Genomic DNA, 19,082 nt, shown 5'->3' with positions numbered 1-19,082 from the left:
GCTGGAACAAGGTTCAGAGGTTGTTAAAAACAGCCCTGCTGCAGCGACTTCTACAATCTGACACACGGCATGATTATCACTGCAGGACCGACATGGATGGCAAGAGGAGTAAGAGGACGAGGCCTGAATTGCAATATTCGATGCTGTCTAGAGTCTCTCCAATACGATGAGAAAACTATAGGAAATAAAGTCGGGTATTGTCATCAATCTATTGCTGGGTTTACATTTGGATGATTACATAGTGCCATGTGGAAAGCCTGACAAGCCGAATGTTAAATTTCGTCTGCAGAGGCAACGTGAAGAATTTTAGTCTGTTAAATCACATTTCTTTTGCACAGACACTTTCACGTAAGAGGCATTACAAAAATACAATTTGTGCTCTTTGCGGCGCACGATATGATTTAGCATGTAAAGGTTTATTTTGTTGGACAGTTTTGAGAAGGGCTAGAATTTGTATTGTGATCATACCCTTACTGACTGCTAATGTGCCCCTCTTGCATTAAAAAAAATCTCTCTTCATTGATCTTCTTTCCTTCTGTTTTGCCTCATCTTGAAATCTCTGTGTCTTTGGCACTCTTGCTGTCTCTGGTAATGGTGTTAACAGGGTCAAATGCTTTCAGGGGCCTAGAGGGAGAAATATACAGAGTGATTTTGGAGTATGGTTAATGAGTGCAGGGAAGAGTGGACAGGAAAATATTCGTCATCGCTCTTTGGTCTTTATTTCTTTCTGTAACACAAATGGCAGCACATTATTTAGCAGCATGCCTACACACTCACTGGCCACTTTGTTAGGTACACCTGTTCAACTGCAGGTTAATGCAGATATTTAAGTAGCCAATTGCATGGCAGCATTTAGGCCATGCGTTAAAGCATGTGCACAACGGTAAGATGACCTGATGAAGTTCAATCTGAGCACCAGAACTGGAAAGAAAGGTGGTTTAAGCAACCTTGAATGGCATGGTTGTTAGGATCAGATGGGCTCGTTTGAGTCTGAAATTGCTGATCTACTGGGATTTTCCTGTACCACCATCTCTAGGGCTTACAGAGAATGGTCTGAAAATGAGAAAATATCAAGTGAGCAGCAGTTCTCTGGGTGAAAATGCCTTGTTGATTCCAAAGCAAAATGGCCAGACTGCTGATATAAAGGCAACGGCAACTCAAATAACCACTTGTTAAAACCAATGTATGCAGAAGAGAATCTTTGAATACAAAAAGTGATTAACCTTGAAACAGCCAGAAGACAGCCACAGCAGAAGACTACACCAGACACTTCACCTATCAGCTAAGAACAGGAAACTAAGGCTAGACTCACCAAAATTGGTCATTGGGGTGGCTGTAGCTCAGGTGGCAGAGCAGGTCAGCCACTAATCAAAAGGTCGGTGGTTCAATCCCAGGCTTGCCAAATATCCTTGGGCAAGATACTAACCCCATGTTTGACTACTGGTGGTGGTCAGCACCAGTGTCCGGCAGCCGCGCCCCAGGGCAGCTGTGGCTACAATGTAGCTTGCCATTGCCAGTGTGTGAATGACTGAAAGTAGTGTAATGCTGGGCTTATGCCGGGCTCACACTGTGCGATTTTTGGCCCATTTTGAGTCGTGCGACCGTTTTGGCGATCGGCCCGATTTTGGCCTTCATCGTGCGTCGTGCATCGTGTAGTATACGTGGGGTAACGAGAAGCGATTAACACCTCACGACCAGCTCCCGATCATCAATCGCTTGGTCGTGAGGATTTCAAACCTGTTTGAAATCCTCGCGACCGTCGTGAGGGTGTCACCGCAGTTTCTCACACTGCGCACGCGCAAACACAAATGTCAGCAAAAAAGACGGTGCAGCACGGCAGTGCAGCGTGTGATCTGGACACAAGCGATGGAGGCACTTGTAGAACTTTGGAAAGCTCATCTGAGCCTTTTCGATGTGGCCTCACAAAATTATCGCGACCACAACAACCGTGAAAATAGTTGGATAGACATTGCTGCTCAATCACAGCTGCCTGATCAATGTTTTTCATTAGCAATTTAGCAAAGTTGATGGCGGTGGTGTGCGTGTCTGTGTGCGTGAAAGACGGAGAGGGAGAGCGAGTGACAGAATTTCTGTTATAACCTTCATTTTATGGACGCACAGTGTGAGCACTCGGGTCGCATCAGAGCATCGGGTCGTATAGTGTGAGACCCTGCGTCGTGACCTACGAACTTCTAACCTCTGCGAGTCAATCGTACAGTTTGAGCAGGAGCTGAATCGCGCGACTGAAAAAATCGCACAGTGTGAGCCCGGCACAAAGCGCTTTGGGGTCCTTAGGGACAAATGCAGGCCATTTACCATTAGAAGATTGGAAAAATGTTGCCTGGTCAGATTAGTCTCAATTTCTGCTACAAAACATGAAAGTGTAGCTCCAGAGTGTACCCATCCTCTGAATGCTACGCCCATCAGGATATTGCATCATGTCACAAAGCTCAAACCATCTAAAACTGCTTTCTTCAACATGACAATGAGTTCACTGTACTCAAATGGCCTTCACAGTCACCAGATCTCAATCTAATTGAGCACCTTTGGGATGTTGTGGAATAGAAGATTTACATCATCAGCTCCTGAGGCAAAAGGGGGTCCAAACCCCAAGGTGTAAAATATATATTCAAAAGCTTTGTGCATTTTGTAATGTTCTGCAACCTGGAGGCAACCGTTCTTCCTCTTTTGCTCTTTTTCTTCTCTGCTCCCCGTGTAATCCTTTGCTCTTATTATTGCTGCCTTACTCTGGATCATTTTGAACCCCCCTTGGGCAAACTGGACACTGATGTAGTGCACTTTTTTATATGTAGCATGTTCATATGTTTAAGTCGTGTTTCGCTGAATCATTAGATGGTCCCCTGTTCAACTTTCCTAAATAGTTTTTGCCAAAAAGCATTAAGGTGACGTTTAAGGGCCGGCAGTATCTCAAACACTGGCTATAATCCCAGTTTAAGATTCATACCACTGTGCGCTAAACTAAAATAGTCACAGAACCTTATTAGTCAATATTTCATGATTTCTTGTGGTGGAGTTTACCAAATGATTAAAGGTGAAGTAAACACAAGTAAACCAACTTGAAAAAGTGGCAGCTGTGAAGAAAAACAAGGAACCCACAGAGGGGAAACGGCAGTCAGTAGGGGGAGAAGCTAATCAGAGAACTGAGAAGTTCAACTGACACGTTATTAAAATTAAATAATAATAATACATAAAGTCATTGATGCAATGGTGCAGAGGGTAAAAAAATATTTTTTTTGCCTTTTTGAGGCTGCTTTTTACTCCTTCAGTTATAGAGATGATTTTCTTGCAGTGAATACAGTATCACAGAATCAGTGTATTGTGATGTCATCATTATTGTGGACATATATTGTCACGCCTTGACTTCTATCTCTACTGAAGAACAACAAAAAAGTCTTCCGTCTACATCAAGAAATGATTGGAGCTATATAGTAGGGTTGTGGTAGAGTGGAGTTTACATGTTCTCTCTGTGCCTGTGTGGGCTCTCAGTAGGTTATTTTAACTGGTGATTCTAAAGTGGCTATAGGTACGAATGTGAGCGTGAATGATTGTCTGTCTCTACGTGTTAGCCCTGTAATCAAGTAGCGACCTATCCAAGGTGTACAGCTGAAATAGGCTCCAGCCCCTATGCGACATAGAATTAGATAACAGGTTAAGAAAATGGATGGATAAATGGATGTTTGGAGTTGTGACCACCTTTTTCCACTTTAGAAACAGCCTGCTTCAAGCGAGAGAAGTAAAACTCTTAACAAAACAAACACAGAAATATAAAAACTTCTGATGTGAAAAAGCCAGAGCTTTTATTCTCGCTGAGAAAATCTGATAGTATCTATTCACTCAGAATAAAGCAATTGAATAAATGCATTTAAAAGGAGTCTAATCTACTTTTTTTTGTATTAGAGCAGTCAAGTGTTATGAATTCACAGTAATTTAACCTCATATATTATATTAATGAAGCAAGGCTGACGCCTCACCTTTATATCATAAACAGAGACATACTTTATTCAGTCCCACACTGGGGAAATTCACTTGTTACAGCAGCAAAAGGGAAGAACAGGTGAATTAGAGATGCAGATGGTTATTATATACAGTAAAATACACCAAGATTTTTCTTTTTGATATATACGTAAAGTACAGTGGAAGTGATAATAATATACATCATTTTTAAACTGTATTTATACTGTGTGGGTATTGTACAGCCTGACTGCGGTTGGGATGAAGGAACTACGTTAGTCTGATCCTCGTTAGGTTGCTTAAACTTTTTATGGGCGTGGGCTTTTATGTGTGCACATATAGAATATAATCTGTATTTACATGTGTGGGAATGTAATTAAAAATTGAAGCAAAGTGAGAATCATTGATGGACAGCTCTGTTCTCTACATTAGCATGTGTTTGCACCGCTGTGAAAATGCCCTCTATATTACTTACGCCCTACAGTGTTTTTTATTATACACCTTTCAAGGTGTATAATTATCATGTGTCATAGAAGAGTGATGATGTGAGGTGTAGGTATGAATGAATGCGAGTGGCCTCACTGCTGTTTCCGCTGAGAATAAGACACTGGCCACAAATGATTGGATTAGTGTTTAACCCCCCCTTCTTCTTAGCTTAATCCTCTTTACAGCTCTCTCTCTCTCTCTCTCTCTCTCTCTCTCTCTCTCTCTCTCTCTCTCTCTCTCTCTCTCTCTCTCTCTCTCTCTCTCTCTCTCTCTCTCTCTCTGTGTGTGGTATGTCTGTGCATTTGCAATCATTTGCTCCCATTTGCTATATCCTCCAACCGATCAACAGGAAGGTCAGCTAGCTTGTGGTCATTCTTCATCACCTGACATGGGACACATGTTTTTGCTTGCACCAAAGTTGTGTGGGAAGCAATGGGCCAGCTATGATGAGGTATGAGATACAGGAAAGGAATACCAGAGAAGGAGGTATGCAGAGGTGGAGACGAGCGTTAATAATAGCATATCTGAGGCCTTGTTGAACAAATATGGACACTTGGAGATCAAGGCAGCGCAGCCAGAGGTGAAAAAGTTGGGAGATGGGGGGGGGCGCTCAGGATTACTGTGGAAGGGTGGTGGAATAGAGCGAGCAGTTGAAGGTCTGCAGGGTTTGGTTTGTCATTGTCATCCTTTCTAAACAGCCTGCAGAGCGATGGGCACTTTGAAGTTTCACAGAGCTGCTTAAATCCTGCTTGAAAAGATGCAGAGAAGCGTGAGGCACAGAAAAGAGACAGGAATATCCAGAGAAAGAGAGACTGCAGGAGCAGGACGAAGGGGAGGATTGATGATTGGTGAAACATGGAGGAAGGGAGTGAGAGTAATCAGAAATGAGGAGAAGCTTGTTTCATGAGGATGACAGGAGACAAGTGGAGGAAAGCTCTTAGTGCACCAACACAGTATGAGTCGTATGGGGTTTTTTTTTTCCTCCTTCTTTTTCTGGATGTATGAGTAATATGTTTCCAGCAGTTCTAGGTGAGAAGCTGCAGCGTGAGGAGCACTAATGCAGCACTACAGACATGGATTTGGGTAGACCGGGTGCCGCCAGATTAGCACACTGACATCACAGCAAAGAAACACTGGGGGAATCAAGGTCTGAGTCATTGCTGAAGGCTCCTGCTCTTACATACTACATTCCATGCTGTGGTCAGACAGATTTTTGTCAGCAGATTTCATTGTAGACCTTCTGTCTTGTTTTAAGTCTTGAGTGCTTAATGCTTTCTCTCTGTAGAAACATTTTTTATATCAAGTAAAAGTCAGTTGCCAAATTTTTTAACAGGTTATGATTCGTTGCAGTGTGGTACAGCAGTATGTGCAGGTCCAAAAAGATGTGCAAAGCTGGCAGATTAGCAGAAAAAAGCTGACGGCACGGATTGCATACAAATTGGATAAACAAGTATGCAAGTTTATTAACGAAAATATAATAAATAATAAATGAAAAACATGTTGAATTCCCTCTCTGACTGGTGTGCGCGGTTTATTAATCCATTCCTCTGGATCCTCATCTAATTATTTTTTCTCTACCACATGACCCCCAGGGGAGCTCCACAGAAATCCGGGGATAAATATTTTGCTTAGTGACTTTTTATTTTTTTGAATTCCTTTCCATTTCCATGTTCAAACAAAAGATGACTTTCCTAAATGGGTTGTGTGTTATTGATTGAATGTGTAAATAAAGCATTGTCGATGCGTTATGAAAAATGACTCAAGACTGCATTCAAAATGTCAATATGATTATGACCCCCACACACACTGCTTACGAGTGCAGCATTATTAAGAGTGGAATTGGCACACTAGTTTGTCATTTCAAGTCTTGTATAGTATTTCTATAATATTCGCACAGGAACGTAGCAAGGCTTGGTGACCTTACCGGAAGCTACAATGAGATTCCGAACTTTTATCTTGTTTCTATAGTAACGCAATAATATCACAACATAATTGTGCTGTTTGAACAATTTAACTTGAGTTTTTTTGCGTTTTGTTTTTCATTTCTCTTTGAAGAAAAGGTCAACCTATCTACAGTGGCTGCTTTCATAACTATGAGGGCGTACAATTTTGAAATCCTTGCCTTGAGGAATGATTATTTTAATCAGTTTTTACTTCAGTCTAACTGATTTAATAGAGTACTAAAGGGAGGGACTCACAATAATAGATTTGTAAAACTTGTTCATTTGTGGAACGTGTTCAGGAATCTCAGGAGGCAAGGAAAACAAAACAACACACGAGCCCCTCATCGATGCTTGCTCCGACTCTATTGAAAGTATTCTCCTACAGCAAAATCATCGTAACTTTTCCTTCCGATCATCTACGTTTCGCGGACTCTGCGAGCACGATTTGCAAATGGGCCTTTGTTTTTCTACAAGATTGACCTTTTTGTCGCGAGGCGTGCACAGTGGATCACTTGGATAGGCAAACATGGGTGTTAATGGACTTGCGCTAACAGTGAATGAAAGGGCGGGTGTAGTGCAAGTGTGAGAGAAAGTTACTATGGTAAGAGTGAGGATGTTAAAGTTAAAAAGCTGTTCTAGTGAATTATTAATGCTGAGCATTGTGCCTACAGACACAGCATCTTACAGAATTTCTTTCTTACATGCACACACACACACACACACGCACCCACACACGAAAACACAGCTGCAATCCCCAGTTGCTTGTGCAGACAGGAAACAGCGTACTTGTCACTCTGTCTGGATTTGGGGGTATGTGTAAATGCTCTGTTGTCTCTGGCCCCAATGAGAGGGATGTTTGTAGTTGTTCCCTGAATGGCGAATGTTCTCTGTGTGTGTGTTTGATATGTGTGGTTTTGTGTGTGTGTGTGTGCGTGTGGGTGTATAAGGAGTTAAGGCAAACTTCACATATGCTGAACACCTAAATATAGGCTACAAAGAGGGATAATAATCGGTCTTGACAAGGGCTTGGTTTGCTCGCAGTTTGTTGCAGTCCCCTGTGATGGTTTAGTTCACTAATTATTTTTGTTTTAAATGAGAGCAGTGTGTAGCCAAGAGGGAGATGTTTTAAAGCTACCTTCTTAGCAAATGACAGGCTAGTAGAATAACATGGTGAACAATGTTGGTACCGGATAAATCTGTATGATTTGACCTCAGACATTTCAATGTTAATGTGCGAAATTAATATACACTTTATGAAACATAATTAATGTCAGTGAAAATGTTAATGGCCACGTATATATTTTGCAGGATATAAAATGCTTAGTTACTCACAGAGAGTTTAAAGACTTGAGCAGCATTGTACATACGGTAAACATAAAACACCAAGTTATAATCCCCGCCCCCTAGGGAGTGAGAATTACTGTTTCAGCTTTATTTCTAATGGTGCTTTCTGGTGGAAGAACTACTAAATATAACAATAGTTTATTTGGCATTCCTGTCTTAAAATTTCTTGCAACCACTGTAAGTGGCTAAATTTATTATGAACAACCTATTGGATACCAATAGGTTGTTCATAATAAATTTGTTTGATCATATAAACCCAGCTGATTTATGGGTTTGATTCTAATCCTTTGTCTGCTCACACCTCTACTCGTGATGTGGACTAAAGATTAGGGATGCATCAGGCCAACCAGTGTTTATTATCCGTTTCAACCACAGCTGTAGTCTGTACAGTTTGACACACATTTTACCAGCTCATGCTGACCTCTGTCCTGACTCCCAAATGGCTGCTTCTCACCACAGTGTAGTACAGCTGCGGTGCTGTCCTTGTGGGGAAGGGTTAACATGTGAGTGTGTGTGATTGCCGTGAGCGTGATTAGATCATAGCTGTGAGCTACTGTGATTTTTCTTTTTCGTTTTTCTAAGTGGTTACTGGTGTTCAGAACTCGTTCGGGTGAGTCTGTGTGCACACCTCGACCTTGGTAAGCACACCGGTGAATGCTTAGTTGCACATGTCACACTGTTTCTGTATTCCTGGGAGATGTGGGGGGCATAAACTCTGTTAATGCTAAATATTTAAAGTGCAGTTTTGTAACCTATGCTCTCTCTTTCCTCTCTCCCTGCCTTCACCCTGTCCACTCCTCCCTTGCTCTCACTATCTCTCCATCTCTAGCCGGTGTCGCTGTGGCTCAGCGAGTGGTAACGGTGCAGAGTGGGCCGCTCGTACGGACTGAAGGATCACACGTGACCATCTGGTGCAACGTGACGGGCTACAAAGAGGGGACGGAGCAGAACTTCGAGTGGTCCATGTACCTCCCTTCAGTACCAGACCGGGAGATTCGCATTGTGAGCACAGCTACGAAAAACTATGCCTATGCCGTATATTCCCAGAGGGTGACTAGTGGGGAGATCTTTGTGGAGAAGCTGAGCAGTGACTCAGCTGTGCTGCACATCACCAAAGTGCAGGCCAAGGACCAAGGTCTGTTTGAGTGTTACACACCCAATACAGACGGGCGGTACCTGGGATCCTACAGTGCACGCACCAACCTCACTGGTGAGTCTCTATGAGCGCACGTGTACACACAGAAACAAGCTTATGCACACACACACACCCGCAGTCAAACCACATCTCAGTACCACAGGTACTAAAACTGTGTGTAGCTGAGCATGAGCATTAGCTAATGTGACATCTGTGATACGCATACAGAAACATAATTGGAAGATTTTATACTGAATTAGCATTCAGCTTAGGCAGAGGAGGTTTGCTTTGCACCTTTCAAACAGAGGTTCATTAGCACTAATCTAACCTTTGCAGCAGTGTAGTTTATGTGCCACTTCACAGATATACAGTACTGTGAGGAAGTCTCGAGTCACCCCTCATTTCTTAATATTTTGCTAGGATGGGAACTACGTGCAGCGATTTGAAACATGTACACATAACATCTTGAAAGTCAGCATTTGGTATGAACTTTATTCGTCAACACAGCCTTTCTTCTAATTTCTTTAAATAATCTTCAACAATAATTCTCAAGGCATTCTTGAGACGTTCAAAGCTCTTCTTTGGCTGCCTTCTGTTTGCATTTCCTGTTAAGATGATCTCGAACTGCTTCAGTAATGTAGTGCTCTAGGGAGGCTAGCCCATCGATGAACATGATGGATGATTTCATCCTTTGTGTTAGGTGCCTTTTTAATGCTTGAATGATTCATAGGTCAGTTTTTAGTGGCTTAACAAACAAAAGAAAGCATTCCCGTGAAAAAGATCAGGTACAAGAACTGGATGGAAAATTGGTGAAAAGGCTGCAGAACTTTTGCTCAAGAGCACTAAAAAATTACAAGAAAGTGTGATACCTTGGGACCCACATATAAAGACATGTGGAGTGGCTTAAGACTTTTTCACATTACTGTATATTCTACTGCTTATGAAAGCTGCTAGCAGAAATTTGAAAACTTTAATTTATTTTAATTTAATTTTCAAATTAGCTAAAAAAAAAAAAAAGCAACAAAAAAACATCCATTTTGGCGTAATGATATAACAGTTTGATCAGTGACTGTTAGGATAATTATAATTGTAAAAAGAAGCACCTGCGCACACTGAAACATGCATTGAAAGACTTTCCCCTCCACTACATTGTCATGTATTTCCCACCTGTTTTGAACAGGGGGAAAACCAAGACGCATCCACACAGGTATTCCCACACCACCCATTTATCTATTGCCGTGGGCTCTTTCAGTGTACTGGCAGAATGTGAGACTGTAGCAGTCAGTAGTTTCCCCTCTCCCGCTCCTTATTTTCTGGAGTCATACACACATCTACCCAAAAGGCAGTACTGAAGACACAGCTGTCACTCCATTCCCCCCATAACTTCATGCCTTTATTTCTCTCACGACTGACCTTCCTTTTAAAGTCAAAGCAGATTCCGATGGGATGAAAGCACAGTATCACTGCGAGCTGAGAAATGCAAATATTTGCATACTTTTTGAGTCACCATTGCAAAGACATTGTTTGCCTAGAAGATCAATGGTTATTTTAGCTTTCTTTTTCACCAAATAAGTTATTATTAGGACTTCAGTGGTTTGTATTTTCTAGCATGAGCAGTATGATCTGAATGTGGGGCAGGGCTCCGTTGCAGGGCACTGTGAAACAGCAGTGCTGATAGCACATAGTATTTATAGATCAGTGTGTGAGAGAGAGCTAGACAGAGTATGTGAGCGGAGGTGTTGAGGGACTGTTATCTGAGCCTCTTTCTGTGTCTCTAACCTCTTAACCCAGTTTCTAGGGTCAGGGGTACGCAGCAGGGTCTCCATTTTTCCTCCTTTCCTCTACTGTGCTTTTGAGTCCCTGTGTATTCCCCTGGCAGCTGTTTGTCTCCCTGGACCGCTGTGAGCAAACAGTACCTTGTTCTCCCTCCTGTCACCATTTCTCTTCTATAGCACATTCATCTGGCTTTCATACTGTCACGTGTCTGTTTCTATTCATCATCAACCCCGGCCCCTTTCTCTAATTTGATCTCCCTCTGATGTATTTAAAAAAAACCTTTGCTAATGGTGCCTTTGAGGAATTGTGTTTCAAGGGTAGTGTCAAAGGATGATCGTAAGCAGGGAGTATTATGAAAGACATATAGGCATGTAGGAAGTGAGATAGAAAGGGAGACAGAAGGGATATGCCTGTGTGAGTGTCTGGCAGTGGGGTGGCTGGGTTAATTGTAGGGGAAGAAGGCTGCACAGTAATCTGTGCCCTGAGTACTACTGTATTAAGTCTTACTCAAGGTGATATGTTTCATCCACTGTCATCTTCCTGTACAAAGAGCAGGGAAGGGTTTTAATGGGGAACTTAACACCTGCTGCCTAAAGGGAAGTAGTTTCAGTCCTGAACCTGCACATTATTCTGCATGATACTGTGACCTTTTGTTTAACATCTTGTATTGTCTATCAGATGGATACAACAACTGTGTGTTATTGACTACTTGAAATGTGATACCTGCTTCTCTTTTTATCTGAAAGGGGTTGTTTCTGTTTTTTTAGGGAGGGGGTAGATAGAAAGTTTGTGACTTTTTTATCCTCCATGAAGGTAAAGCCATTAATCAACTGAAAAGGTTTCTCTGCTTGGTCCCAAAAGACCGATATTTCACCTGTGCAAATGATAATTAGCCACCACTGCACACATTCTGGATTATATCCACTAAATTATGGAATGGCTCCAAACCGCGGGAAGATCCTTAGTATGTAGGAGAAAAGGTTAGATTTGACATTTTATTATTTTCCTCTGTGCATTTGGATTGGGAAAGCAGCTTGACTTTGACAGCATAATGTTCTTTCACACCTTTGCTATTTAGAAGTCAGATTCATTTTGCTCTTTTGCGAAAAATGGTACCAGCACAACCGCATCATGGCCCTTTGGAGGAGGTGCTCTCAGTCTGGTTCCAGTTGAGCTCCAAAAGGGTTCGCTTACATCATCTCGATCTAACCCAGCTCGGGCGTACATTACATATTTGAAGTAAATAACTGCTGCATCCTTGAACATAAAGCAATCTGACTGTTGGAGAAGTTCTATAGATGTACACAAACTGTAGCATAAAATAAATGTCGATTTTCTGTTTATCCACTAATCAAAAACAGTCTTCCTGTATTTACTTTTGTTGCTTATTTCTGAGACACTTCAGGCCAGTAAGCAGACCGAGTGTACTTCTGTGAGACATTTGTTCACTTGGATTTGTCTTAGTGTCAAAGGATACGAAACCAAGAGGTTAAAGTGTGAAAACACCCTAAAAATCTTTTCTTGCCTTTGTTAAACACACAAGCAGAAGTGGATTGTGATCTTGTTTTACATTTGGTTATTTAATGAATTGGTGGCACAGTCATTGCAGCTACCCAACTGTGTTAAAATTGTAGATTTTCTTTTGTTGCAGGGATGAAAATGTGTGTGGAATGTTTTAGAATTCTGTTAGTGAATTCAAATTTAGTAGTTTACTGTTATGATTTGAGTATTTGCTCCTTTGTGTCACCAATATGAATTTGCTAGAGTCATGATTGAAACACCATCTCTGTTTTTCCATTCAAGCATGTTGCTTATGAGTTTAATCTACCATGCTTCTCTGTTTTTACCTTAGTCTGTTTTAGCCAGAGTGTAAAACTTAAGTACATCTAAACACTTAAGGGTTTATTACAGAAGCTTAATCACAGCTGTCTGCATGCACTTCACAGTTGCTGCAGGTTCTCCCACATCTGTGATGAGGTAAATGATTTAGTTTCTCTCATCAGTTAAACAGGAGCGCTGCTCACGTTGTTATATGTTGAATGCTTGCCTGCTGCTTTAAACCTTCAGCTTTCAGTGGGCAGCTCTGATGGGAAGTCCGGACAGCAGCAGATGTAAAGCTCCACATGACTGTTTGACAGAGCAATAATTATGATTCACGCCGCTTTACTAGATTAGCAAACTGGGTTGAGTGAACCACAATTTGCTATGGTCATCACAATGGAGGGTATATGTCGCATAAATGCATAACCATTTTTCCCTTTTTTCTGTTTTTTAATCATGTGCTTTTACTGTAATAATGGTTGTTGTTGTTGTTGTTGTTGTTGTTTATGCATGCTCCACTGTCATTGTCAAATATTACATAAGGCGTGCATTTAACCTGAGTGATGTGAAGCTTTTTAAAGTCAAAGATCACCTGGCATTTCCCTCTGTACACCTCCGTTCTCTTAAGTTGGAGGCTGACTAAGCTCAGTCTGTTTCACTTGGGTGTATGCTCTTGTGTGTGATTTTTTTTTTCTTTCTATGTGTGTGTGCTTGTGCCTGTTTGACTTCCTCCTACACATCAGATTGCAGAAGAAAAGGACAACAGCCTGACATGGCCGTCACGGTTGTCCTTATCCTACGCACCAGCCTGTGTGCGAGCTTGTCCAACAACTAGCAGAACAACAAGCCCTCGCTGAGACACGCTGCTCTCCATATACCCTCACTGCCATAGCACACACAGGAGTCATTGTGCTGGCACATATACAGATTCTAGCCTCCATGTTTGGCAGAAGCCAGGACTGTAGTAACAGAGTAAAAAAGATGGATAATCAAAGCCATGGTAAGTTCATGAACAAATGGCTTTCGGTTATTTGCCTCCTCTAAATGAGAGAAAAGAAGAACATGTCCATCTTGAGATGTGTGACATCAGAAAAAAATACATTTGGCAGCAAGCAGTTTTGAGGAAGTAAAAGTTTCGATATATGGTGTGGGGGTTTTTTTATGTTAAAGAAAAATAAAATAAGAAAAAAAAGGCATACATAAGGAAATTGGAAAAGAGGGGAATAGGGACAGGAGGAGGCAGTATTGGAAATAGGTAGTGGAGCGATGCTGAAAAGAGTGTGTGACCAATAAATGATGAGCTCTTCGTCTCACTCCGATGTGATTGGTTACGCCTCCTAGAGGCATTACCCACAATACAACTGGCGCTATAGGGGTGCGTTTTTAAATAGTCTCTGCCTGATGTGACTCCTGAGGTTAATGCAGTTACCAACCGCCATGCAACTCCTAAATGCAATTAGCCAGCACAAATTGAGGCGTCTGAGAAGGAAAGAGGAAAAAGTAAAAGACTAGAGCTGAGACCTTGGAGATTCCCATTATGGAGTTTTTAGAGTTTTTATTTTGGTTACTTTTATGGCTCATATTTCATTTATTTAATTTCTTTATTTTTTCTGCTGTGTATTCTCTTACCCAGCTCATATTCAGTTCTCTGGCATAAAAATGAACATTATTAAAAAACAAATAACTAGTATTTGCAAAATGAATCATTTTATAAGTTAAACCATGACTGAACAAATATTAAAAAAAAAAAAAAAGAATGCCAACATTGCATCTGTGTAAGTGAGTCCATAGGATGCTGAACACTTGTATTTACTTTACTATCTTTGTGCGTATGTTGCAGGCTCATTTTTTATTTTCCCCGCTTAAAGTTACCTGCGTGTGTTTTGATGTTTTTCCTACGTTGCTGAGTTTCCTTTGAGGCTATTTTAGCGTGGTGCAAAGCACAGGTGAATGTCGGTTATCATTACAAGTCTGTTAGCCTGTTTCTATTAATCATAATTCCCCGTACACCGACCAGCCACAATAAACAGCTGATCTGTCACAGTATGGACTTCAAGACACTTCTGAAGGCGCCCTCTGATATCAAATACCAAGGCAGTAGCAGCAGATGGTCTCCTTCAGATGCATGTCTGCCATTGTACACATTCTAGGAGTGGACGGGGTCACCACGGGTCAGTCTTGCGCTCATTAACTGTCACTTCCAGCAGTCTGCAGTCTTCTGCATGCTTTGCAATCTTTTTCTCTCACAGCCACATTTTTTAGCAGTTTGTGATGTTGTAGCTCTTCTTCTGACCTGCTGTTTGGAGATGTTTTGACCTACTTTTCTAGCTATAACAATTTGTCCCTTTAATGTCCTTTACAATTCCTCTTTAAATATGATTAACTTTGCTTCCTGATGTTTCCCAATGACAAGTACCGTTCTATTAGAATTAATAGTTAGTGAGCAGTGGTCCAGGCACAGTCCAGATAATGAATTTATGCAATTATTGGTTTGCAGATTAAACCAATCTGCAAAAAAACATGTTATGTCCATTGCAGTGCTTATAGGTTCTGAAGGGGAGTACTTCTTCCCCTTTGTTGACCCAGTAATAAAAAATGTGCTTATGTAGTGAAGTGATGCCCAACAAAGGTCATAATGCAGTTATCTTTTCTGTGTAGGGAAAGGGAAAAAGAAGAGTGTGGATTTTTCGAAGCATCGCTGAGACTGTGCTCTGCTAAAAACATACGTTCCCAATGAGAGTGGCGGGATCATGCCTCTGCTGAGCTCAGCACTGTGCACGTGTCTGATTTGTGCATTTCCCCTGCCTCAATGCTGCCAAGCTGCACTCCTCTGCTTCACTTAATGGGATAGACAGAACAGGAAAATGTCATCTCACTATCTTTCGTACAAAGACACCCCCCCCCCCCCTCCTCGCCTGTTTTCCTATTCTCTGTGCTGTCTCCCCATCTGAATCCCGCTCGCTCCATCAATCTACAGAGTCAATTCCTACTCCAGACTTCAGCCCCCCCCCCAGCCCATGTTTGTCATGCAGGTATATGGTTTTGTCAATACAGCTGTTCACTGAGCTTTATCACAGGAGAAAGCTGTAAGGGTGATTGAAGCGCTAGATTGTGGAGGAAATCTGTGATTGAATAAAGACTGATGAGGAAAAATGGGATGATAAATATGAAGGGAGGAATTTCTTTTTCGTTTCTTTTTTTTATTAAGGGAAGAAGGGAAGATGAAGCCCTGTGTTGAAAATAAAAAAAGAAGAGTAAAATGTTTGCCTGTTGGGGGAAAGGGGCGAGTAGGGGAGAGAAAGAGCAGATGAATAGACAGGGGAAGCTGTATCTCTGTGTCTCTTGGTATTGATCGGGAGCACAGGCCTGAATGTGACTGGAGCTTTTTATCTCTTTTGTCTCTCCTTGCAGTGACACCTAAATTTCTTTGCTTCCCCACAGATTTGCCTTAACAGCCCTCTGTTTCTTTTTATAATTAGATTTCCTTTCCTTCCATTTGTGCACACCTCTTGCACTTATACAGATCTTCTGGCCTTTGTGTGAGTGAACCAACACAGTGAAGGCATTCCTTTTGTGACCTTCAAATGGCTTTTTTGGCGGGTTAAATTTGGTTTTCAGGCTAGTGCAAAGGTTGTGAAAGATTTGGCTAAAAAGTTAAAAGGAAAGGAGCTAGGCAATGCATTATGACTAAGTGTGTTCAGAAACAGAGAAACGTGTGTATGTGTGTGTATGCATGCACAAACTGGCTCTGAGCTGCCGACCAGGCAGGACTCCAGATGGAAAGAGATTTTATCACTGTGGCTGGCTTGCAATTTCTTGCACATCTCATCCACTTTAGCGGACGGGGTTTCCTGCTCGATAACATTACTGCCACTCTTACCCACCATACGCAGACACATTTATGTATGCACACTGGAAACACAAACACAGCCACAGTCACACACTGTAGTGAGCTGTCAGTCAGGACAGATGTCGCACCCATAATTGAGTCTGAGAGGGATGGTGCTGTAGTGCTCCCATTGGAGCACACGCTTTCCACTGAACATCAGTGAAGAGGGCTTTAACAACCCGGTGGATCATCGTGTTAGACAATACAACCACTGAATAGAACATGTAGCACTGAGTATAATAGTGCTGCATAAGATACCTTGATTCTCTGTAGTCATGTAGGACAAGTCGGACTTTATTGTATGTACATGTGCAAACTGTATAGTGGGTAGATAAAAATGATTCCGAAATTATATTTTCCTACCAATCTACACAGCAAATCCAGCATGTCCAGATTAACACTGTCAGATTTGATTTCAACACTTTTAAAGTGTCTATATGGGTCCACACCAGAGAGTGTTAATTTAACTCTTTTTGGAGAGTTGGTACGTTAACTCTGATTTAGTGTTAAACACCAAATCTGTCTGGAGTTGATAATTTAACACTTGGTGTTAAGAGTTTATATATTAACTCTCAAAGAGTATTTTAGTTTAACTACGTAAGAGTTATCTTCTAATTAATTCTAAAAAGCGGGAATTTTACTGTTCTGAACTTCTAGAAATTTCTTTTGGAAATAAACATTTACTAAAAAGATGCAATGGTTTTTGAAAAACATTTATTCTGAACTGTGCACCACAATTTCAAAACATTTTCTAAAGATGTAACAGTGTACATGTTCTCACTTTCATTAGAATTTTGTTTATCAAAAGGTCTGACATAGGTGAGCTGGTAAATGCAAATAACAGCATTCTCATCACTTATTTCAATAAATACAAAATACAATATGCATGTCCTTCATTCATCACTTTGTGGAACTTCAACGCACTTCTGCTCTCCCCCATATTCCATCTTCACAAGCATATCCTATGTGGAGATTGAATAAAAATTAGTTGACACTAATTAATGGCACAAATCAATTGCAGCACAGGAAAAAAAAGGAATCCTCTTTGAGCCATTACTTGTGTAAAGTATTTTCCCAAAAGACAAGGACACAGGCAACAGGTAATACTGAACTAAATGTAAAACCTCAACCTTTTTCATTTTTTCCTAAACCGTGTGCACAAAACTCTGGAGGAATCTAAATGCTAACGTAGAACCCAGTCAGGACGTCTGCTACTGCTGTTTGCTCGTTTTTTATGGGTGATCGTTTTCAGGCTTCAAGTAGCACCATTATACCAACATTTCACATTGTAGACATTGTTTTAAGTGTATTTGACCAAGAAATTTGACTGAAAATTCACATGCAAGCTTTTTTTCAAGGCTGTGGTATTTGCCGCAAACAATACCTTTCAGCTAGCTAAAACAGCGAGCGGTGCTATCAGCGAGCAACACGGCTAATGCCTTTCACACAGCTTTGTCTCAACTCCAAAGAGCCACAGAAGTAAAAGCTAATAATAATAATTGAAACAATCTTTGAAAAAATGACTTACCAAGCATGGCAAACAACTCAACTATGTAGAGCAAAATGTTCTGAAACGGCTTCAGTTCAGCTTCGATTGGAGCCGTGCTGGGGGCGGAGTCTGTGAATTTACTCTATTAGTGTCACAGCCCCTGTAGGAGTTCAGAGTTAAGAGGTCAAGAGTTAATGTTTCCATTGTAACACCTCCAGATTTGAAATAGAAACACTCATTTTTAACACTCGATTTTAACAACTATCATTTTACACCTCAGAGTTACATTAAAAGAATGTGACTCTACTTAGAGTAAAATTAACTCTAAGACTACTAACACCAAAACATTTAACACTTTTGAATTTGCTGTGTATGGTTCTTTAAAACTGGCAGTTAAGCAACTACATTTTAATATTATCTTCAGACCTTTCCCAAAACAGTCAAAATCACATATGTCTTTCTGACACTAGGTACCGCTCTAAGATGCCTCTTAGGTCCTGCCAACTGTCTGACACTCGAGTGACTTTGAAACACTGAATAGACGCGTTCAGTTAGAAAGCAGTTTGGATATCGGAAAAATTAATTGTGTACATTGCCAAAGTCACAGAAGACCAAACTAATGAGGTTGCAGATACTAACAGTTCCAACATTTTAGACTCGAATGCAAGCGGATCAAACCCTGGAACCTGACTTCCATAACATTATTTTTAAAGAAGGGATCTAAAATTGGTACGGTCTAAGTAAACAGGATAACAGCCCTGACTCAAAATAGTGTTAAACAAACAAATAAGAAGAGAATAGTTGTTTAAAAAATACAATCATGTTTTCTGTACTCAAAGTTTAAAACAGCAATTTTATATTGGTAACATTATGATAGCTGGGCTCAGTTCACACCGCTCTACCCTATTACAGTGAGTACGATTTGGACCAAATCAGGTCCTGGATCTTGTAAGGGACTTGCTGTACCTGTGAAAACTACTAAGGTGCAAGATGGGCCAGCTATTGCTGTTACAAAGCTGAAAACCATCATTGCCTACAGACACATTTTGAGACATTCACTGCCTTGCAGATTTTGACTGTAACACTTACAAAAATATTAACGATGTCAGTGGTGCTCTGCATTTAGCTCATTGCCCTACACCACTGAGTTTGGCAGATGAGAAAGGATTTTGTGTGTCAACAAATTAGAAAACTACAAAAGGCATGTTTGTATGCACACAAATGCAT

The 19,082-nt window shown here is 41.0% G+C and overlaps 1 protein-coding gene across 1 annotated transcript in view; it reads left to right on the top strand.

Moving 5' to 3' along the window:
• Nucleotides 1-19,082, top strand: part of igsf3 (immunoglobulin superfamily, member 3) — an 85,398-nt gene that overhangs the window by 12,005 nt on the left and 54,311 nt on the right. The window contains exon 2 of the mRNA XM_085134581.1: nucleotides 8,575-8,955. Coding sequence (XP_084990707.1) covers nucleotides 8,575-8,955 — 381 coding nt within the window. The remainder of the gene's footprint in view (nucleotides 1-8,574; nucleotides 8,956-19,082) is intronic.

This window comes from Neolamprologus multifasciatus, chromosome 16 (genome assembly GCF_963576455.1).
Source record: "Neolamprologus multifasciatus chromosome 16, fNeoMul1.2, whole genome shotgun sequence".
Classification (NCBI taxonomy): domain Eukaryota; kingdom Metazoa; phylum Chordata; class Actinopteri; order Cichliformes; family Cichlidae; genus Neolamprologus; species Neolamprologus multifasciatus.
Note: the sequence above shows the minus strand (reverse complement) of the source record. Positions and strands in the feature narration are given on the sequence as shown.